Raw genomic sequence first — 22,279 nt, 5'->3', positions numbered from 1 at the left:
TCAGAACAATTGTAGGACAGTGACCAAGTGCAGCAAGCAGACTAAGCAAAAGCACAATCATCAAAAACTGAAGGAGTAATGGGACCTGTCACTGATTGTCCTAGGTAGTGCAAATCCAGACCTTAAGCCTACCTTAGAAGAGGGAATTAAAATAGGGAAGCTAGGTAGCATAATGAATAAAGTGCCAACCTTAGAGGCAGGAAGACCTGAGTTCAAATCTGACCTCAGATACATACTAGCTATGTGATCCTGGGCAAATCACTTAATCCTGTTTGCCTCAGTTTGCCTGTAAAATGAGCTGGAGAAAGAAATGGCAAACTACTTAAGTCTCTTAGCCAAGAGAATCCCAAATGGGATCACGAATAGTATGAGACACAACTAAAACAACAAAACAGGGAACTCCAGAAAGAAGGACCTGAAGGAGGAAACTACTTTCTTGAAGTATACTTCTATGAATATAGAAATCTTATACTTCTATGAATATAGAAATCTATCCTCTTTAGACAGGCTTCTGCTGCCAGAGATCAAAGGCTTAGTCCCTCAGTGTCTAAATCCTCCTCCTCTTTCTTGTGTTCAACTTAACAAAATCTTGAATATGAACTCTGGTTTTATAAATCCAAGAAGCAAAAGTAAAACCATTGCTCTTTACATTTCTCCATGAAGTTTTCTTCCACTCAGGGCAATAAATAGTTTCCTAGTTTCCCAATTCTATTTTAAACCAGAACTCTCTCAGATAGAGCCTAAAACCCAAATTCTGCATGGCAGCTAACCCCACACAATAGCTATCCCTGATACCAAACTGACTTCAAAAAGAAAGTGGGTTAGAGGTAGGGAGAGAAGGAAAAGGGAGAAAAGGAGGAAGAAATAAAGGCAAGGAGGAAGGGAGGAAAGAAGGGAAGAAGGAAGGAAAAAAAGAAGAGAGGAAGAAGGAAGAAAGAGGGAAAGAAGGGAATGAAGGGGCAATTTATTGTAAATAGTGATGACATTCAACTTCAGATCCCAACTCATTATTACTAGTCAACTGATACTGCAAATAGTCTGCCTATTATCCCTGAGAGCCCACATAAATGATGAAAAAACAAGTAACTTGTCTCTGTACAACTTAAAAAAAAAACCTTCATACAACTTTAAAAAAAACCTTCATATTTCAGATGTGAGTTACTCTAAAATACAATTCTGCCAGTAGTTTCACACAAAGTAGCCACAACTTATCAACCACTTATTACATAAGCGGTTAAAGAAAATAATTTTTGCAGTTTGACGCTATCTATTTTTGACTTTATATCAGAGGCACTCTGAAATCTTCAAGGAAGGTCTTTATAATACTCATTTACATCACAGAATTCAGGCAGCTCCTTCTTTCTCCAGGTTAACAATACAGACAGGATACAGGCAACAGCTTTCTTCTACATATACACCTTTAAAGATCAACATGCTTAGGTACATGAAAACGTCATCATTTAGTGACTACACTGGGAACCTTCCTTGAACTCTAAAACCCAAGCATTCCTAATCTAAAAAGACTGAAGAGTAATAATAACAGAATTTCATTCATATAATGATGGTGTGAAAATACAAGCAGTAGTCTTAGCAATAGTATCTTAAAACTATGTTAGACTAAATATGCATAAGGATGCCAGCTTTGGGGGGAGAGGAGCAAAAGAGGAAGAATTCTTTTGGATGTCTAGACAATGAGTTAAATAAAGTCATAATCGGCCATCCTAAAGACTGTGCTGGTTTTTTCAGCATGGTGAACTTGCACTCCCTTAAAAGGAGATCTTTAAAAGAATGTGGGGTTTTTTTTTTTCCTTTAACAGAGAAGATTAAAACAAAATTAGCAGAAGCAGCAACAGAATTATATGCATCATTTCCAGACCTTGAAAGGCTTACCTGGCTTCGGTCTTTATCCACTTTCTTAAAACACTTATTCAATGACAAATTATGTCTCACTGAGTTTTTCCACCCCGTGGGTGCATTTGCAAAATATGGAAAATGTTCCAAGATCCAGTTGTATATATCCTTTACTGGTAGTCGCTTAGTTGGAGAGTCTTCAATGGCCATAAATATGAGGCAGCTAAAAGAATAAGGAGGTTTACAGTTGGGGTTCTGCCTGGCATCATAGGGCATATCAGAGTGAGCAGGAGATGGGGGAGTGTCATCATCAATGTCCTGAACAGGGCTGACACTTCTGAGGACTGAATCCCCGAAGCTTTTTAGCAAGTTCTTACTCTCATGCAACCAGTTCAAGTTAGTGAGCTCTTCATCTTCCATCGCCCCCTTTTCTAATCGGATGGCAGGCAAGGCAAAGTCGAGGTCATCGTCATCATGAAGGGCCTTGGACAAATCACTACTTCTGTAACACTGGCTCAGGCCACTGGAAACACTAATTCCTGAGCCCTCTGGCTTCTTACTGGGAGGCATGACTGGACCCATTTAGGTGGAGGCTCCTAGCAAAATAAATTTGAGAGAGAGAAAAATAGCTGGTAAATACAACAAAGTATATAAAACCAACTTCCTTCCTCCCTCCTTTCTTCCTCATCTCCACCCACATACTCCCCTACATGGACATATTTCTTTAAGCAATATTCACATTATTTTTCACATTAAAAAAGCTAATAAATGGAAGCCTTTGCAATCCAGAAAAGGCAGTGATTTTAAATAGGATAGCAACAATGACAATGACATAGGAAATAGTAGAATATTTGTGATAATACATTATACACATAAACCATTAATGATAAAGCATAGATAAATAAAAAATGAAAAATTTCACTCTAATCAAAGAAGAATCTCAACATGTTGCTGGTTCTGTACTAAAATTCAAGTGACTTCCTCTCTCCCCCATGTAAGTTATTATTTTTAATACCAAGATTTCACCATCACCAGGAACTAGGAAGAGCAAAAATTTATATTTCTATCACACGTTAGATTTTACAACACAATTTTCTCATGATCCTATAAGGAGTAAATTTAGATTATCTCCATTTTACAGATTAGAAAACTAAGGTGAAAATGATTTGCCAGATGACCATGTAATAAGTATCAGAACAGGGGCTGAAGTCCATGAATCCTGAAAGTCAGGGGGCTCAATCATGTTGCTTTCCTGTGTTTCTCTAGTATCAATACTTATTTGTGTCTACATTGCTCCAAATCCCACAATAAATGTTATTGAAGGAAAGCAAAATAATATTTAACTATTTTATGTATTGCATTGTATATACATCACCGTACTTTCACATATGTGTAGGTATGTTAATATATACATATGTATACATATATACACATGTGTATATGTAATACATATATATGTATTTTTTCCATTTCTGTGGATGTGTGTACATGTGTTATAGCTTAAGGCAATTGTTTCAGATTAAGTTCAGCTGTTCCCAATTTGAATATATCCCAACAATATTGTGATTAAACTGTACTGCCAAGAGGGTACATCAACTGTAGTGCTTTCTTGGGTTTTTCTCCATTCATAAACAAGAAAATCTTAGATTTTAAGTATAGCTGCATAGTCTGAAGAAAAATGAGGAGGAACTCTACTTATCTGGACTGAAACAAGAGACAGATTTAGTTCCTTAGGCAAGAAGCCCTACAAATGAAAAGGCAGTAACTTCAGGCATGTATGAAAGGAATTCAGAATCCATGGATTGAAATTAAAAGCACTGAGAAGGAGAGGGATCAGAAGGACTGCTAGTGACTTTAGAAGCCAGGAAGATGGATACATGTATTGCTACACAATTATATTTCCCTAGTTTTATCAGTGACCTAGAACAAGAAGAGTATAGTAAAATGGCAACTAAAAAAATAAATGAAGGAGTGACAATTAGTTACCAAAAGAATGACGTACACAGATATGAAGTTTCTAAAATCAGATATTTTAGAAACACAGCAGAAATGATGCACATGGACATTTGGATTGCTGTTTTACAGCTGAAAGACTGTTTTTTGTGGATGTGATTACTTTTTTAGAATGGTGTTTAAAAGGGCATGGGGGAAACTCAAGCTATACATTTTGGGCACACAAAATGCCAAAGCCTATCAAAAAAAAATCACCAATAAATAGAAAGACTATCTGCAATAGTTCTGACACTCAAAAGATCATCATAGGATTTGGATCTCAAGAGAGATCTTAGCAGTCATAGAGTACAACCTCCTCACTGAGGAAACCCAGAAAGGGGGAGGTCAAATTACAAAAGTAAGTAAATAGCAAAGTCAGGCCATTAACCAAGGTCATCTGACTCCCAAACTTGACCTAAGGATCTCTCCACTGTAGCAATATGTATTCATTGACTTTCCAATCCTAAAAGGGATCTCTTCCTCGTCTCTTAACCCTTGGGATTTCTCCTATGAGCTTATTATAATCTAATTTGTATTAGAATTTATCTGTAGACAAATCTTATTCCTTTAACTAGCTCCCAGAGGCCATGTGGCTCTGTCTTATTTATATTTGTATCTCTTCCAGTATATTACATATACTGGGACTGGGGACTTTTGGCTTTGATGGAAGGAAACTCCCTGGATGAGGAAACTCTAACCAAAATGAGTCCACAGCTTTTTCTGCAAGTCTACTCTCAGAGCTAATTAAAGCAAATGAGCATTTCAGTGACTTGACCAAGGTCACATACAAAGTCTGTATGTGACCACAGTAAAGCACATGGTAAGTGATTAATAGTGGGTTAATTGGTTGTTGTCCTTTGTATTGGAAGAGGACCAAAATGACATCACTATGTTAGAATCAAGTTATTGTGTCCTAACTTGTGGTTGATCACACCAATTTGAGCTCAGAATGCTCTGCCACAGGTAGACACAAATAGTCCCTATGAACATTTGAGGTAAAAATGTTTACTGAATGACAAACCTCTTCCTGGCTTCAAGTTCTGCTCTCAAGGTACTACAACAGACTGCCTACCCACCTGCTACCCTTACCACACAGAGACACACATACAGGAAAAAGAAAGGAATCACAGTTTTATAGACACTGTGCTCAGTGCTTTTCAAGTATGTTTTGACTTGATACTTAGAACAATCCTTTAACAGTTAAAAAAAACTGTGGTTAAGTGACTTGCCCACAAGGGCATCTAACTAGCAAGTGTTTGAGGACATATATAAACTACGGTCTTCCTGACTCTAGGATAGGTTATCTATCCACTCTGCCACCTAGCTGCCTACATTGAGAGAAGAGGCTTAATAACCATTATTTTGAATGGATGGAGGGAAAAAAGTAGCTATGGAAATACTTTTTTCTTCTTCAAAAAGTTTACGTCAGTTAAACCTCAACTCTCCCTGTGATTTCAACAGTCTCTTCACCCTCTTTGGATCTCAGTTTTCTTATCTGTAAAATGGGAGGAGGGATGGGAAGGGAACGTAGTACCTAAAACAACCTCTACTATTCCTTCAAAAGGATAAGAAAGCTGAGTTTCATCTGCTATTTTGAAAGGAAAAGGATAGCACTAATGTGCTAAATCAGGAAACAAGAATGAAATTTTTGTCTACAAAAGGTACATTTTACTCCTTCTAAACAGAAACAACTAGAGTGGGCAAGAGGAAGGACTTCTACAATAACCTGTAATTTTTTTTCTTTATAATTAGATCAAATGTAGGTTTTCTCAGAGATCCTAGAGTTCTCAACAAATATCTGAATTTCTGGTGAACAAATGTAACTTCCTACTCATCAAAGGGGAAAAAGCAAAATCAACTATTCTAGCTCAAGTCAACTTGAGCTCCAAATGAAAGTTTTATGTCTCATGAGCTTCTAAACAGGAAAATTATATCATGGCTGACAGTAAAGTAATTTAATTGCACTGTTGCTATGACAACATGCTGCTCTCTTTCTGTTTAATTTGCTTATTTGTCAGTAGCTTCCCAAAGGAATGAACAAGCTATTCTCCATGTTTTCTTTTGTTTTAAACAAACATTTTCAGAGGCCAGCAATAATAGTTTCTTTCTTTAAATGATACTTCAAAAATAAGTTTACAAAAATAAAGAGCAAGGAAGCAGGGTCCAATAACCTTGTATTTCTTTGCTTTGTCTATATTTCCATAGCCTTCCTTTTAGCTCCCCCCAACCATTCAACCCAACTACATACCTACAAATCATGCATTTTATAGCAACTGTGTGCAAGGCCCTTGACCTCTAAGATTGGTTTAAAACACATTTTCCAGAAACCACAGCTGAGGATTTTTCCATTATTCTATTCTAACTACAGCATTAACCAAATCTTTTCCCTCTCTATTCTAGAGAAATTGGGGGAGGGGGAGAAGAAAGAGGGAGTATGCAGTTAAGCAAACATTTTAAAATCTGCTGCCAATTAAGTTGTTCCACAAGATAAGTCAATAGTTATTCAATGGTGACCCCTTTAAAACTTTTAAAAAAATTATCTGTATTATACCCTCCTTATTTTTTTATGCCTTGCTTTAAAAAAAAAAAAAAAGTAAACTGCTTTAGAAAAGCTTGTTTCTTGCCCACTTCTAAAAATTTTTCACAATAACTGACAGGCACATTAAAATGTTGAGCCCTCAACAGGTGTTCACTATGGGATTTAGAAAGGGGAGGTGGAAGGGAGGGGGAGGGGGATAGATATTTCAATAGCAAAACTAACGGAGTCCGAGAGTTTGTGGGGCCAGGGGCAACTCCATTCCCACCCCTCCCTTCCTGCGCGCGCGCACACTCTGGATTCCCTTCTACTGTACTTGTCAAAAACATTTGAAGGGGAACAATGAAGGCAGCGATTGGCTGGGCTTAGAGTCAATCAGTCGTGTTGCTAGGAGACGGGGAAACTGCTCTTATTCCCCACACATAGGGCAGTTGCGAGCTCACATACCTACACTGCTGGTCAGATGTCATAAACATTTTATTGGCCTTAAGGGTTGCATGTCATAAAAATAAATACAGCCCCCAACTTATCATGCACCCAAGGAAATCTGATAGAAAAGGGGGTACTTGGGCCTGGGTATCTGAGTAACGTTTCAGGAGACTTATTCCCTTTTGCCCATGCCAAGGCTGGACAGTTTTGGTTTTGTTTGTTTGTTTTTGTTTTTTTTAAAGAGACAGAAAAAAAGCAAAAATCTTTGTTAGGCGCATTTCTTGTTATCTTGGGGTCCGTTTTCTCCACCCCCATGCACCCCAGACTCCAGCGTGAATGACTGAGACCCCAGTCCTCTTCACACAATGCCAATTCTTGTCTGTTTCTGAAGGGGACTCTTTCTTTTTCTTTTCTTTCTTTCTTTCTTTTTTTTTTTTTTCGGAAATCGAAGCAATAGGAAAACATCCTGTACGTCGGGTCAGGAAACTCTCTAGACCAACCAACTTAGCTCTGCCGGGGTTCTCTTCCTCACTTGGGCCAACCCAGCCGCATTCCGCACCCCAGAGAAAACATCCTTCCCTACCCCACCCCGATGCCCAGCTGCAGAGTGGTGAGGACCACCTTCAGACATTAAAACACTCGAGTTGGTCCTTCACCACCTCCGGCCCATCCCTCTGGGCCCCGGCTTCACTTTCCTTCCCTCCTCTCCTCTCCCCCTCCCCCCTCACCCCCCCCCCCAATCTACCTCCCACCCTGGAAGCCTGTAAAAGCTTGAAATAAACTTACCTGGCTCCACTGGGGGTAGGGTCAGGGTGGGGTGGGGAGGGGGAAGGGGATGGAAGGTGGGATTAGATTCCACCGCTGCCCTTGGGCGTGAGGTTACAAACTTTCATCTGATGGAAGTGCACATCGCTTCCTCCCCTGGCTAACAATGTGCAGCAGGCAGTAGCGAGGGAGGAGGTGGTCGTGAGGAACAGAAGCGGGAAGAGAAGGAGGAGGAAGGGGAGAGAAGGGTAAGAGAGAGACATGGGACCTGCTGCAGTCGGCCTCCTTTCTTTCCTCTCCCCCGCCCCCTCCCCGGCCCGTCCGATCTCCCCACTCGAGATCAGCCGCGTTTGGGGGCCAAGGCTCGCAGAAGAGCGATAAATTGTTTCCACTGCAAACAAAAAAAGGCGACACATGACCAGGAAAGAGGAGGGGGGAAGAAAGGGGAGGGGAGGGGAGGGGAAAGCAAAGGGGGGGGAGGGAGTCGGAGAGAGAGAAAACGTGGGCTGGGCCGCCGGCAGGCAGCCGCGACTAGAGCTGCAGTGAGACTAACTGGGGAAGAGGAGCACAGGGCTCTGTTCTCGTCTGGGGCGGCAAGCTGGGAGGAGGAGGTAGGGGCTGCCCTGCGGAAGAAGGCGGCTGTCACCCTCCGGCCCCTTTTCTCTCCTTCTTCGGTTACCTCAGCTCCACGTCCTAGCCCAGTTCCACTCTGGGATCACGCAAGGGAGATTTCCCCTGCCGGCTCCGGCTCCTCTCCTCCTTCACTTCTCCCTATGCCCCTTGGGCTGGCGGGGGTGGGGACCTGGAAGGGGGGGTGACGCGGCTCCCGAAGAGCCACAGCACTTTCCCTTTCTACTGTGGGGGTCGGGGCGGGAGACTCGGAAAGAAGAGAAAAAGGAAGGAACCTATACCGACCGTCAAAGGGTCCTTAAAGCTCCCTTCTTCCTACCCTCCACCCTCCCCCCGTGTCGAGGTGGGTGCACGCATACTAGAGAGCTTCCCTGTACCGTGAGATGATTCCAGATCCTGCAGAAGTTTGTCTCCTCGCTTCTCTTTTAAAAGCTGCAGAGGGGGTGCTGGAAAGCCCAAAATCAGAGGCAGAGTAGTACCCCTTTCTAACTCGGCTGGCACCTCCATTCTGAGAGCCACCTAAGCTCCAACGTGTCACCCAGTCTGATCTTACCCAATCATGCCATACATGGTACAAAGTAAAAATTTAAAAAGGAATTACGATGCGGTCGAGTCTTCAGTGCAGAAAAAAAAAATATTCCACTCCTCCCAAACTACAAATTCCTATCATAACTCCCAAAACCTTTCCAATTTTTCCCCTCCAGCCGTCCCCCACCTCACCCCAGGAGAAAAGTCTTAGCTAAAATTACACTTTTCAGTCTCGCTTATCTAGCAGATGAAAGATAGCCTCCTGGCCGAGACGGAATTAAAGAAAAACAATGTCCGTTTTAAAGCAAACCGCGGATTTTAAAAGGCACTGAAGGGGAGTTGGCAATTGTTTGTTTTCCACACTCTGGCAGACTTCTAGGCCAGCCGCTAAAACAAATCTTATCTCCCAGCCCCTTCTAGGAGGTTCGTTTAAACCCAATTACCAATTCATGGTCCCACCCACACAAATGAGCACCAGCCCCAGAGGAGAGAGTCTAGGCAGCCTACGGAGAATTTGCCACCCACGGCTAGAACAGTCTTCCCATATTCCCGCCCCCCCCCACTCCCCCCCCCCCCCCCCCCCATCTTTTCATAGGATAATAGCGCTGGCCAACAAGACACCCTAGGGATTTTTTTTTTTTTTTTTTTTTAAGCACAGAGGGAAAAAAAATTAACAAAACCTAGCCACTGCACTGACAGGCAATCGATTTAAAGTTTGTCGGAGTCTTTAATGAGCAAAAGATTCTGTTCCCCATCCCCAACCCAATCCAGTGGACCCGCAGAACTTTTGGAAGGAGCAGTCAAAACAGTAATGGTATACAGTACTGGAACAGAGTAACCTCTTAATAACCGCTAGTAGACTGGCCGGTTGATTGACAGACTTAGAGGGAAGGGCTAAGACTGACAGAAGGGAGAAGAAAAAAGAGGGTGTGGTGGAAAGAGCCCGGGGGAAAGGGGGGAGGTAAGGAGGGGGGTGGGGAAAGGGTGTCCCAAGATCTGGCCCTCTTTCCCCTCCCCCTTGTGACCTAGTTCACTCTTTAGAGGTCTCAGTTTCCTCATCTGTAAAATGAAAGGCCGAACTAGACCACCTCTCTTGGACCCTAAGAAAATGTTGAGCCTGTTTACATGTGTTCTGGGTTGAAGCAAGATTTAGCCAAATTGGATGAAGTAGAAGGATATGACCTTACTTGATTTTCGATTATTTTTTTTTCATTCCTGAAAAGAAGGAAACCAACCTGGAAATTATTCAGTACAAGACCAGCTTCTTCTCACTAGGGAAAAGGAAATCCTCTACCATTCATCAATCTCAGAAAATGGTAGGGTACCTTCAATATAATATCCTCATCTTCACTACAGATTAAAGGAGAACAGATGTAACAGCAATGTCCATCCAAAAAATCAATTAAAAAAAAAAAGACCACGGGTGGTTGGGGGGGAGGGAAGGAAATTTTAAAACTAATCTCAACTGTAGTATAAAAATTTTGATTTTCTCAGGATCTGGAGAACAATGAGGGCAGCAAAGAAACAAATTCTATTTCCCTGTCATTACCTTTCAAGTCTCTTTAGACAAGCTCCTTCAGTGCTCCTAATGTTACTAGTCAGGAGTATATCAGCAATCCCTCCTTTCCATGCCCCTAAACCCCCCAACTTATTGACTAGCTCACTCAAACCAAAATTTAACATTCTTTTTAATAACTCAAAAGATCAATGATTTCATCAATGTGGGTATTCCCTCCCCAGAGAAAGAACATAACCCCATGAAGATATATGAATTGATATGTATGGTTATTCTTTTCATGACAGCTTCCCTGTAGTTGGTTATCTTAATCACTGGCCCAGTCTTTATAACTCACCAACCTGATAGGGCTTTCGATTAAATTCAAATATTAAGCACCTACCATATCTGAGGATTCTGAGTAAAAAAGACACTGACTCTTCACTCAAGGATCTTTTGTTCTAAAGGAAAGTAGTCTTCAGAATCCAGGATTGCCTCGTGCTACAAGGAGGCATCAGAGTAGGACTTAAATAGAAGTACTCTTTAAGTCTCTATTGAAATATGGTACATTACTCTCTTATTTTCTATATTCATTGCAATATAAGAAGTGGAGTAACGTAGGAGAATGAGCTTTTGGGCAGAGAGTCAAGAAATACCTTAGTTTGAAACCATGCCTATAACACTTACTGTGAGGCCATGGGGGAGTCTGTTTGCCTCTCTAAATCTCAGTTTCCTATAAAATAGGAAAAATAATGCCACCTTTTTCTCAGCACAGTGCCTGGCACATAGTAGGTATTTAATATGTTTATTAATTGATTGTAACTATAAAGCATTACAAAAATGCTAGCTAGCTATTATATTTTAAAATACTATTCTAATTTTAAAATAGAGAAAGTACTGAGAAACATAAGACATGTTCAAATTCTGCCAGGTAAGTGTGAACAAGGGCAAGTTACATCCTCTCTCTTTGATCATTAATAATGCCTCTAATACCTATCTCACAAATGAAACAACATGCAAAATGTTTGCAAATCTTTAAGTACCTTACATTTTATACCATTCTCTAAAATCCCACTGCCTCTTCCTCAGTGATTTGCCTTAAGGTTCTCACCAAGTCAGAATACTTTTACTTATAACACAAGTTAATTTAGGGTCAGGAAAATTCTGACCCTAGAAATGTAGAAGGTGCAGTAAGGAGTTTTTTGAATCATACAAATTTAGGAACTATATTAAGCACCTAGTAAGCATATGGTACTGTGTAAAATACTAAGAAGAATACTTTCTTGGACCACCCTGCTGGTAGTTTCCACCAGTCTTTCCTTTCTACCATAACAGGAGAAATTAAAGTTAAAATCTTCAGAAGAGTTTCAAGAGCTAAAATAAAAAAGGAAAAAATGATGGGAGTATAATCTTGAAAGACTCAGAATATATGTTCAGCAACAAGCCACTCTCAGATAAAGAGAAGGTCAACAACATAATATTGGTCAACAGATGATGTATAGATTACAAGCTATAAAACTGCTCTAGTAAATTGTGGAGGGGCTGTGATCTGGATTAATGGAGTAGAGCAGGGATTGATCCCCAACAGATTTCAACAGGTGTGAAAATTAAGTTATCTGGGGGTGGGAAAAGTACCCTTCTGCATCAAATTTCTCAGATAAAGGTCTTCCTACCAAAGTATATATGGAACTGATTTAAATTTCTAAGAGCCACTCCCCAAATAATGAATGGTCAAAAGATGTGAGTTTTCAAAGGAAGAAATCTTAATAATTTTCAATAACCAAGCAGAAAAAAATGCTCCAAATCACTAAGTATTAGAAATATGTATGTTTAAAGCAACTCTGAGGTTACAATACACTGGCAAAAATGATAAATGTTGGAGAGATTGAAAGAAAACAAGCAGATTAAAGCTCTGTTGGTAGAGTTGGGAAATGGTCTACTTGTTTTGGAAAGCAATGTTAAATTTAATGTCCAAAAAGTCCCTAAATGATGCACACATTTTGCCCTCATGATATCATTATTAGGCCTAAGCTCTAGTGAGATCAAAGAAAGAAGGAAAGGGCTCATAAGCACAAAAATTATTTGTAAGGTCTCTCTTTTTTTGTGGTGGCAAAGAACTAGAAACTGTTGAAGAATCTGAAAAAAAATTATAATTTAATATATACGAGAATCATGCTATAAGAAATGGTGAAAAGGGCAAATTCAGAGAGTAAAAAAAAAAAAAAAAAAAGACCTGTATATATTGCTGCATAATAAAGTGAACAGAATCAGATGAGCATTTTATACAATGACTACATTGTAAATACAACAACTTTGAAAGACTTAAGAACTCTGATGAGCACAGTGACTAACCACAATTCCAGAGGGCCAACAGTGATAAACCATACTATCTGCCTCCTGACCAGTGGCAAACTCACTATGCAGAATGAGAAACAAATTAAGACATGATTGATGAAGAATTTATTTTGCTTGACTACATATATGTATTACAAGAGTTTATTTTTTTTTTTTCATTGAGGGAGAAAAATGATAAGGAAAGAAAATAAATGCTTATTACTTGAAAAAAAAAGTTGAAAAATAATTTCTCAGGTAAAGTTTATTAGATCCTGGAACAAGAGTTCATGGAATCTCCTCTGACTCAATGAATAGATTATTAAATATCTTAAGTTATCTTCCTAAAGTACATCCTCTAACTCATTAAACTCCAGTGGCTCCCTATTACTTTGAGAATCAAGTTTAAACTCCTGTTTCATATTTAAAAAACTTCACAACCTTGTTTCAACTGATCTTTCCAGCCTTTTACATATTATTCTTTACATACACTACAGCCTTCCTTACTTTTCTTTAATTAAGTAGAGCATTCCATCTCCCCTTTCCAGGGGAGACCTTACAAAAATACTATAAGATCCTTTCCAGATCTTAGCATTAACAATTCTCCTATTCCTAGATTCAGCTCAAGCATTCCCCCTATAAAGAAAGAGCCTTTCCTGATTATCCTATTACCAATACCATTCTTCACAGGAGTTCTTTTTATATATTCATATATCTATGTGTTACCTCCCTTGATTTCTCTCTTAACCATACTGCAAAAGCTCCTAGATGAGAACTTGTCAGTTTTTTGTTTGTATTTTCAGCACCTAACAGGGGGCCTGGCACATAATAGGCACTTATTAAATCCTTGTTTATATCTATTAAGTATAAGACATTGTACTAGGCAGGAGGGCTACAAAGAAGAAAAAAAAAAATTCCAGACAATCCCTATTCACAACAAGCTTTCTACTAAGATAATATATGTGTATTCATAAGTAAGGTAATTTAAGAAGGGAAAATTTAAGGTTATTTGCCCTAACAAATTGGGGTGGGGAGGTGGTAATCAGAAAATACTTCTCAGATGAGGAAGCCCTTAAATGGATCTTCAGATAGCATCAGAATTGTGATGAACAGAAATGAGGAGAAAGGACATTCTAGACTTGGAGGATGGTCTCTTCTTCTAGCTCTAATTCTGTGACATTTCCATCTCTTACACAATTTTCCATCTCTTACACAAATATGATGTTTCAATACTCTGTTCCCTATTTTACTCTTCTTTATTTTTTCATTCATTATTTACTGAATGCCTGCCAAGTAATTCTTCAAGACTATAAGATGCAGAGGAGGTGCAAACTCCTTTAGCAAAAAGAAATTTCTTTTCTTTTCTTTTCTTTTTTGCTGAGGCAACTTAAATGACTTGCCCAGAGTTACACAGCTAGAAAGTGTTACATATCTGAAGTAGGATTTGAATATAGGAAAGCCTGGAAGTGAAATATGGTACACCAATACTGGAAGAACAAGAAGTCTCTTCCATGAGCAATGGGGAGTTATTGAGTGTTTTTGAACAGTTAAGTAACATGCTCAGAGCTTTTTCCTCAGGAAGATTAATCTGTAAAAGATCATGGGATGAACTGGAAGATCTCAAGATACTAGAGGCAAAGAGCCTCATTTGGAGATAATGAAGGTTTAAAGTAGATGGTAGCTTTGGGAGGGTTACCTTAGGAAGGAACCAATTTAAGATTTACTTTGAGATTGATTATTAATGCCTGCTGGAGTTTGGAAACTGGTTTTGTGTAGTATAGGAAGAGTAATGGAAACTCTATAATGTTGTATAATTTGTAAAATTTAATACCATTGCTACAATACTATGTCTCAATGATAGCCACTCTAGATATACTAGAGTAACTTCTGGTACACTTTTTTAAAGTTTCCCAGACCTTTCATTTTGGTACATGATTTGCATAAGCATGAATGTATGCAAGAGGAGGTTCTTGAGAAATGACTAGTTAGATATATTCCCTTGGTGGTAAGGAAGCCACATAAGATTTATATATGAGAAAATAGGGTCATGATTAGTAGAGTGTGAGAAAGAGATGGTTCCTTTTTCTTCCTTAGCTTAAGACTAAAACATATCAAGAACCCTGGCTGGAAGCAAAATGGAAATTAACTTACAAACTCTTTCTTTTTTTAAACTACAAACATAAAATTCTTGACTTTCTTCCACTATATTCAATGATCCAGTGCTATAGACCTACTTTTGTCTTATTATTATTCAGTTGTTTCAGTCATGTCTGATTCTTTATAATCCCATTTGGAGTTTTCTCAGTGAAGATACTGTAGTAGTTTGTCATTTCCTTCTCCATTTTACAGATGAGAAACAGAGGAAAACAGGGTTAAGTGACTTACCAAGAGTCATACAGCTAGTACATATCTGAAGGCAAGATTTGAACTCTTGAAAATGGATCTTCCTGTTGCCAAGCACAGTGCTCTATCCACTGTGCCACCTTGCTGCCCACTGGCAGAAGTTGTCCCACTGCCCTACTTTGTCCTTCAAAGCACATCTCCATCTCCCAACTCCATATCTTTTTATTGGCTGTACAAAGTGTCTAGAAAGCTCTTCCTCTTCATATTTCTCCTAGTTTCCATAGCTTCCTTTGAGACTCAGTTCAAACCCCACTCTCTACAGCCTTTCTACTCCAGTCATTGCTGTCCTCTCTCCTTTCTCTACTGAATTATCTCCAGTTTATTATCTCTTATATTTGTTGATTGACTGATTGAATCTGGATTTTAGATCCAGTCATTCCATTCTATTAATAATTAATTTAATTGATTAATGAATATCTACTGTGGGCCCAGCATGAGAAGGACACGTAAGAAGGTGTCCTTTTCCTCAAGGATGGAATTATGATTTAGTTGGGGAAACAGGATTAATACAAATGAAATGCTTAGAAAACAGTGTGAACCAGTATTTAACCAGTTTTGCAAATGATGTGATCTAGAATATAAGTGCAGTAGCACAGAGAGAGTAAAAAATCAAGGTGGAATAAGTAATTAGGATGCCTTCCCTGGCTAAGTGGAAGAGAGTAACTAGAAGTACTGGTAAATATTACACAGTAATATTACACAGTAAGCTCCCTGAGGACAAGACCTATTTTGACTTTTATCTTTATTTTGCTCAGTACTTAGCTCAGTGCCTAGCCTATAATTAGCACTTCATAAATGCTTAGTGAATTAAATGAATTAATGAGTTCATCAGACTACATTATGGTTCTATTCCACCTTAAAAATGGCAGACCTCCACTTGAATTTCCCAATCATCCCAAGGGAAGCTTATCCTTTCATTTTAAGCATTCCTCATATTCTCATGTACTGTACTCATGAAACAATTTATGAAAATTCCACAGAATCAGTGCAGACAGCTTATGGGAAAATAAGTATCCTTGCAGAGCTTTTTACAAAAGGCTTAAAAATCTTATCAATCAGTGGGGACAAAATTATACCTTTCTCAAAGTGTTGGTGTTTTGAGTAAACTAGAGAGCTGTTTAGTATAATAAACACTGTATTTCCCATTAGGGATTCTATTGTACTGATGTGAGCAGGCTTAGCGTATCTATGATATTACTATCAAACTTTTCATAAATTCCCATATGGGTCCAAATATAAGACGAACTCTCCTTGAATTAAATGATTTTGATTTAAAAGTCTATCTCCAAACTAATTTATACACATCTGGTTTCCTTTACACCCAAACATAATGGAAATATTCTGTTAGGCTAAGTGAACACTTTTCTGTCCCTGCCTATTCTCCTGGTTGCAGTGGACCTGCAACTCAAAAATGAGGAGTACCTACTGGAATAACAACTAATATTTCTATAGCTCTTTCTGAGAGTTCCTCCTATTTCTATAAAGGTTTATGGTTTACAAAAGCTTTCCTTGCAACAAAATAATAATAACATTTAGTGTCAACTATGCGCCAGGATTGGCTATGCAAACCATTTTTAAAAGTATTACAACTGTGGGAAGTAGATAGTCTAATAAATTCAGATTTTAGAAATGAGGAAACTGAAGCAAACAAATCAAGTGGCTTGTCCAAGTCACAAATGGCTACTATGTGAATGAGCCTGGATTTGAACTCAGGTCTTCCTGACTATAAGCCTAGAACTCTATCCACTGATCCATCTATTTATCTAGTGTTAACAGGTAGTATAAATATTATTTCCGTTTCCCAAAATTGGGAACTGAGTTCCAGACTCAGTGACTGACTATATAGACTGTATTATGAGAGAACACGTAGGAGAGTAAAAACCCATTAAAGCTGGAAAAGCAGGAAAGCTATGGCCAGATTATGAAGGACTTTAAATATCAAACATGGAAGCCTGTAAGTTATCTCAGAAGGAATGAGGAATCACTGAGATTTCTTAGGCAGTGAAGTAACATGGTCAGACCTATGCTTTAAGAATATCAATTTAGAAGCTGTGTGGAGAATGGATTGAGAAGGGGTAATTCGAAACAAGGGAACAATTAGAAAGCTAATTCTATAATATGTGTGATGAGGGCATGAACTAGGGCAGTAGACATGAACTCTGAGAGATTCTGAGGAGGAAAACACTGACGAGACTTGTCAAGGCACTAGATATATGGGATAAGTGAGAGTGAAGAGTCAACAGTGGCTGTTTGGAAATTGGGTGCTTTTGAGAAATACAGAAAAGTTTGGAAGAGGGAAGGGTTAATGAGAAAAGGTAGAAGTTCAGTTTGGAAAATTCAGAGTATGAGATCATGGTACAGCTGATGGATTGCTAGGCCTGAAGCAGAAAAATATTTCTGAGTTCGAATCTGGCCTCAGACACTTATTAGCTGTGTGTGACCCTAGGCAAGTCACTGTTTGCCCCAATTTCTCCACAGTAAAGTGAGCTGGAGAAGGAAATAGCAGTCACTCCCATAACCCCTAAATAAGGTCATGAAGAGTTCAATACAATTAAAATGACTGAAGAATGACATGGCCATTCAGGTGAATGGATCCAGCAGGCAACGGGAAATGCAGAACTGGAGCTCTGAAGAGATGAGGATTTGATATGAATATCTGACAGGCATCTGCATAGAGATGACCTCAGAACTTTGGTGAAATCACCAAGAGAAAAATGGAGGCATTAGACAATCAGAGTTCTAGAGTGCTAAGTACTATCTACTCCAATCCATGATTTACAGATGAAGAAACGGGATGGTTAAGTGCCTTCCTTGGCCAGCAACCAACAGATAATTACAGATCCAGGATTGAAAATCAGGTTCTGGAGAGCTCTAAATCTATGAACCTGAAGAAAATTAGTTATTTGAAAATAAATATCAACATAATTTTTCTTCCAATTTGGTATTTTTAGTTTATCTTATGATCAGCAGTGGGAAGTTGTCTTCATTGAAATCAGACCTAATGGGAAAGAGTGGAGGGATACATATGAAAATATAAGTGATATCAAGACATGGTAGTCAATGACTACAGTAATCTATTTTGACACACTCAATTATTCCAGTTTCTACAATAAGAAGTCACTGTTTGACAAAACTTCTGGAAAAACTGGAAAATAGCATGGCAGAAACTAGGCATTGATTAACATCTTATCCTGTATACCAAGATAAGTTTGAAATGGGTACATGATTTGGACATAAAGGATGATATCATAAGCAAATTAGGAGAGCAAGGAATAGATTACCTGTCAGATCTATAGAGGAGGGAAGAATTTATAACCAAATAAGAGATAGATAGGATTATGAAATGCAAAAATGGATAATTTTCATTAAATTAAAAAGGTTTTCCACAAACAAAATCAATACAACCAAGATTAGAAGAAAAATAGAAAAATAGGAAATAATTTTTACTGGCAGTGTTTCTGATAAAGATTTAATTTTTAATTTCTAAAATATATAGAGAAATGACTCAAATTTATAAGAATAAAAGTCTTTCCCCAATTGACAAATGGTCAAAAGATATGAACAGGCAGTTTTCAGATGAAGAAATTAAAAGTTATTAATAGTCATATGAAAAAAAGCTCATTATCAATTGGAGAAATACAAATTAAAACAACTCTGAGGTACCACCCCATGCCTATTGGATTGGCTGATATGACAGAAAAGGAAAATGACAAATGTTGGAAATGTGGGAAAATTATAACAGTAATCATTGCTGGTAAAATTGTGAGTTGATCCAACCATTCTGAAGAACAAATTTGGAACTATGCTCAAAGGGCTATCAAACTGTGCATATTCTTTGATTCAGCAATACCACTAGTAGGTCTATATCCCAAAGAGATCACAAAAAAGAGAAAAGGACCCATATGCATAAAAATATTTATAGCAACTCTTTTTGTGGTGGCAAGGAGCTGGAATTTGAGGAGAAGCCCATCAATTGGGGAATGGCTGAACAAGCTATAGTATATAAATGTAATGGAATATTATCATGCTATAAAAAATGATAAGCAGGTGATTTCAGAAAAACCTAGAAAGACATACATGAACTAATGCTGAGCAAAGAAAGTAGAATTAGGAGAACATTGTACACAGTAATAGCAACATTGTATGATAGACTTAGGACTTCTCAGCAACACAGTGATCCAAGACAATTTCAAAAGGCTTATGATGAAAAATGCCATACACATTCAGAGAAACAACTATGGAGTCTGAATGCAGAATGAAGCATACTATTTTTATTTTGTTGTTATTGTTTTTTCTTTCTCATGGTTTTTCCCTTTTGTTATGATTCTTCTCTTACAACATGACTAATGTGGAAATATGTTTAATATGACTGAACATATATAACCTATAATCTATATCATTCTGCTTGCTATCTTGGGGAATGGGGAGAGAAGGGAGAGGGGAAAAAATCTGAAACTCAAAATAAATTCTGAAAACTATCTTTACATGTAATTAGAAAAAAACAAAATACTATTAAATGAAAAAATGAAAGAAAAAAGAAAATATAAATGATATAAGAACAAAATTATAAATGATATAAGAACAAAATTATTAACAAAAATATTTTTCAAAGGAACAACAAAATAGAAAAGGGGAAAAATCAGATTCTAAATGCCCACCAATCTTTAGTTCCTTGACAGCGGGGACTCTATTTTATACTTCTCTTGTTCCCACTCTGCCTAGTGCAAAATGGGTTATCAAAAAATATTTGTTGACTGTTCCACCCAAGAAGAATTATAACCCTCTTGGAAAAAATCTTCCTTCTTGAAACTTTTTATCTATGTAAATCCATAGCCCTGCTATACGAAAGAAGCCACAACAATTTTTTTTTTCCTTTCCCCAAGTTTGAGAGGTTTTATTGCCTTTTTCAGTGAGTACACCAAGTCCCCAAGGCTCCCGGGTCTCTGTAAGTGAGCCTGCCAAAGTATTAACAATGCCAAAAAACAAACTTCTCTTACTTTATTTTCTTTGTAGGGAGTGAGAGAAACGAGTCAATCCTTACAAGCAAAACCTTCCCTCTAGAGCAAAGTAAAAGCTCTAACTTTGATGAACTTTCTGAAAAACAGTAATGAACTGAGCTCATTTGGTTTAGATTTGTCCCTGCTGGGTTGAAAGGCACAACAAATGTCCACCTAAGAATCATTCCATCAGCAACTAGTGTTGAATTACAACTGAACTGATAGGATCTGATGCAGAAAAATTAAAGGCAAACTAACTATCCCCTTCCAGATTGGTGAAAGTTCATCAGGACATTTCTTTAGGCTAAATTTCTCCTAAGTGATTTCAGGGGAAATATTTCAGGGGAAAACCCACCAAATTTTCTCCCCTCACTTTTTAAAGAGTACTGCAACTCAGGTGTAAATCCCATGTACCCACAAGCATCAAAGTGTGGTTGCAAATGACTGGTCACTTGAATACTGTGTAAGATTCAAGTTACTACGGAAGGCAAAAGCTGGGTTACAGTTCTGTCTCCAACACTTTCTAGCTGTGTTACTATGTTACAAAGAAGCACAAGCCAATTTGCCCTTCTGTGCCAAAGTTTCCTCATCTGTCAAATAAGGCTAATAATACTTTCATTATCTACCTCCTAGAATAAAGCTTGGTGATTCTTAAGCAGTACAGAAATGTTAACTAATATAATTCTAGAGGAGATAGCTAATAAAACTGCAAATTCTCTGTCAGTCAGTCAATAAACTTTTATGAAACACTGTATGCCAAACACCATGCTAAATTCTGGGGATGCAAAGAGTGTTTAACAACAAAAACAGTCTGAAGGAGCTTGAGGTCTAATAAGGAAGACAATATGTAAATAATTATGTACTAAAAAAAAAGTGATATACAGGATAAAGTTGGTCACTGATAGTTTTAATAATTTAATAATTCTTCCAGTAGGAATAGTTAAATACTACCTCATTTTTGTATCTAAAGAAACATGAATGTTCTTATTTTCAAAGTACTAGACCTAGGTCCTCCTACCCCATCCCCAATGCTTTTTGATATATCAGTTTTGTTCATTGTAGAGCATTGACTTATCTTTTATCTGCCACAGACATTTTTAGGCCAGCTATTTGACAATATGGAATTCAGAAAGGCCTGCTACCCATGTCAATGACAGAAGCCAGTAAGAGTGCTTTTGCATACTGGAACATCTATGAGACTAAAACCTCCTCTCTCTTGGCTTCAGGACAAGATGTCTGGGGGCAGGCTGGGTCAATATTGGAGAACAGCTCCATCCACGATGTCAACATTATCGTTCCTCTGCCAGAAGGGTCTGGACTCGGGCCAATTGTGGGCATATCACATGACCTTGGACTTATTGAGAGAAATTTAGTGTTTTTGTTGTTGTTTTTCTAGGCTAGTGTTTTATCACATCCATCTAGAGGCCTCCATGACCAGGTTCAAAAGGTATAAGGCATTAACCATACTGGCATTTCCCTCCACACAACTGCCAACTGCCTCCAATATGCCCAATAGTAGATACTGGGCTTGTCATTCTCTTACACTATTAGCCTCCAAATCCAAAGTGCTATAGGAATTTAATGTGATTACTAACTTTTTCTTGTAACTTGGGGGAGCAGGATCCAAAGATGAAATGGAGGGATGAAAATAATTTTCAAAATATATTGAGGAAGATAACACATATTTAATTTATTTTGTATTTTTTGCTGTCTTAGGGAGGGGAGAGGAAGGAAGGAGAAAATTGGGAATATGAAGTCTTAACAAAAATGAAATTGAAAAATTGAAAATTTTCTTTGAAAATTACCTTTATATGTATTTGGAAAAATAGATTACTTTTGAGAAATTTTTTTTAAAAAAGAAAAGAATTTCCAAATCTTAGGGACAAACAGGGCCTTGGTCTGCTCCCATCTTTCCAATCTTGTTCTGAATTGCAATGATCCAAACTAATTAATTTGCTGCAGAGTGTTAATGCAAACTCATACCAGTTTTCAAAGTTTTAACATAATTTCATCCAAGCACATTTAGGACCGTAATGCCCTTACCTGACAAAAAAATTTGGGTACTCTATGAGGTAGAGTTGCTACCTAGTTTCTGTGTTTTCAAGTGACCTCAGGGTATAATATCAAACATCGTCAAAAGAAACTTATATTCTAGGGAAGAACAGCTAATGTTCACCTCATTCCACTTCATCTTGCCTAGTAAGTAAGGAACATTTTAAAAAAGATTTCCTTCAAAAACATGTCGTCTGAACTTGGAGTAGCTAAGCCATCTGAAGTCTGAGACTTAGTGGACCAGCCCAGGGTCATGAGAGGAAGGTTTCA

General features: G+C 38.2%; 1 protein-coding gene across 15 annotated transcripts in view; it reads right to left on the bottom strand.

The window, feature by feature from the left end:
• The window catches only part of FOXN3 (forkhead box N3), a 493,255-nt gene that overhangs the window by 272,771 nt on the left and 198,205 nt on the right, over nucleotides 1–22,279 (bottom strand). For 9 of the 15 annotated variants that reach the window (XM_031952377.1, XM_023501551.2, XM_023501557.2 and 6 more), the window contains one exon: nucleotides 1,891–2,447. In XM_031952377.1, the coding sequence (XP_031808237.1) occupies nucleotides 1,891–2,433 (543 nt within the window). In that variant the 5' untranslated portion in view covers nucleotides 2,434–2,447. The other 6 variants (XM_023501563.2, XM_023501615.1, XM_023501596.2 and 3 more) reach the window with 5 other exon arrangements.

The sequence above is a fragment of the Sarcophilus harrisii genome, chromosome 2 (genome assembly GCF_902635505.1).
Source record: "Sarcophilus harrisii chromosome 2, mSarHar1.11, whole genome shotgun sequence".
NCBI lineage: Eukaryota > Metazoa > Chordata > Mammalia > Dasyuromorphia > Dasyuridae > Sarcophilus > Sarcophilus harrisii.
The sequence above is the reverse complement of the archived record's forward strand: the minus strand, read 5'-3'. Positions and strand labels throughout refer to the sequence as shown.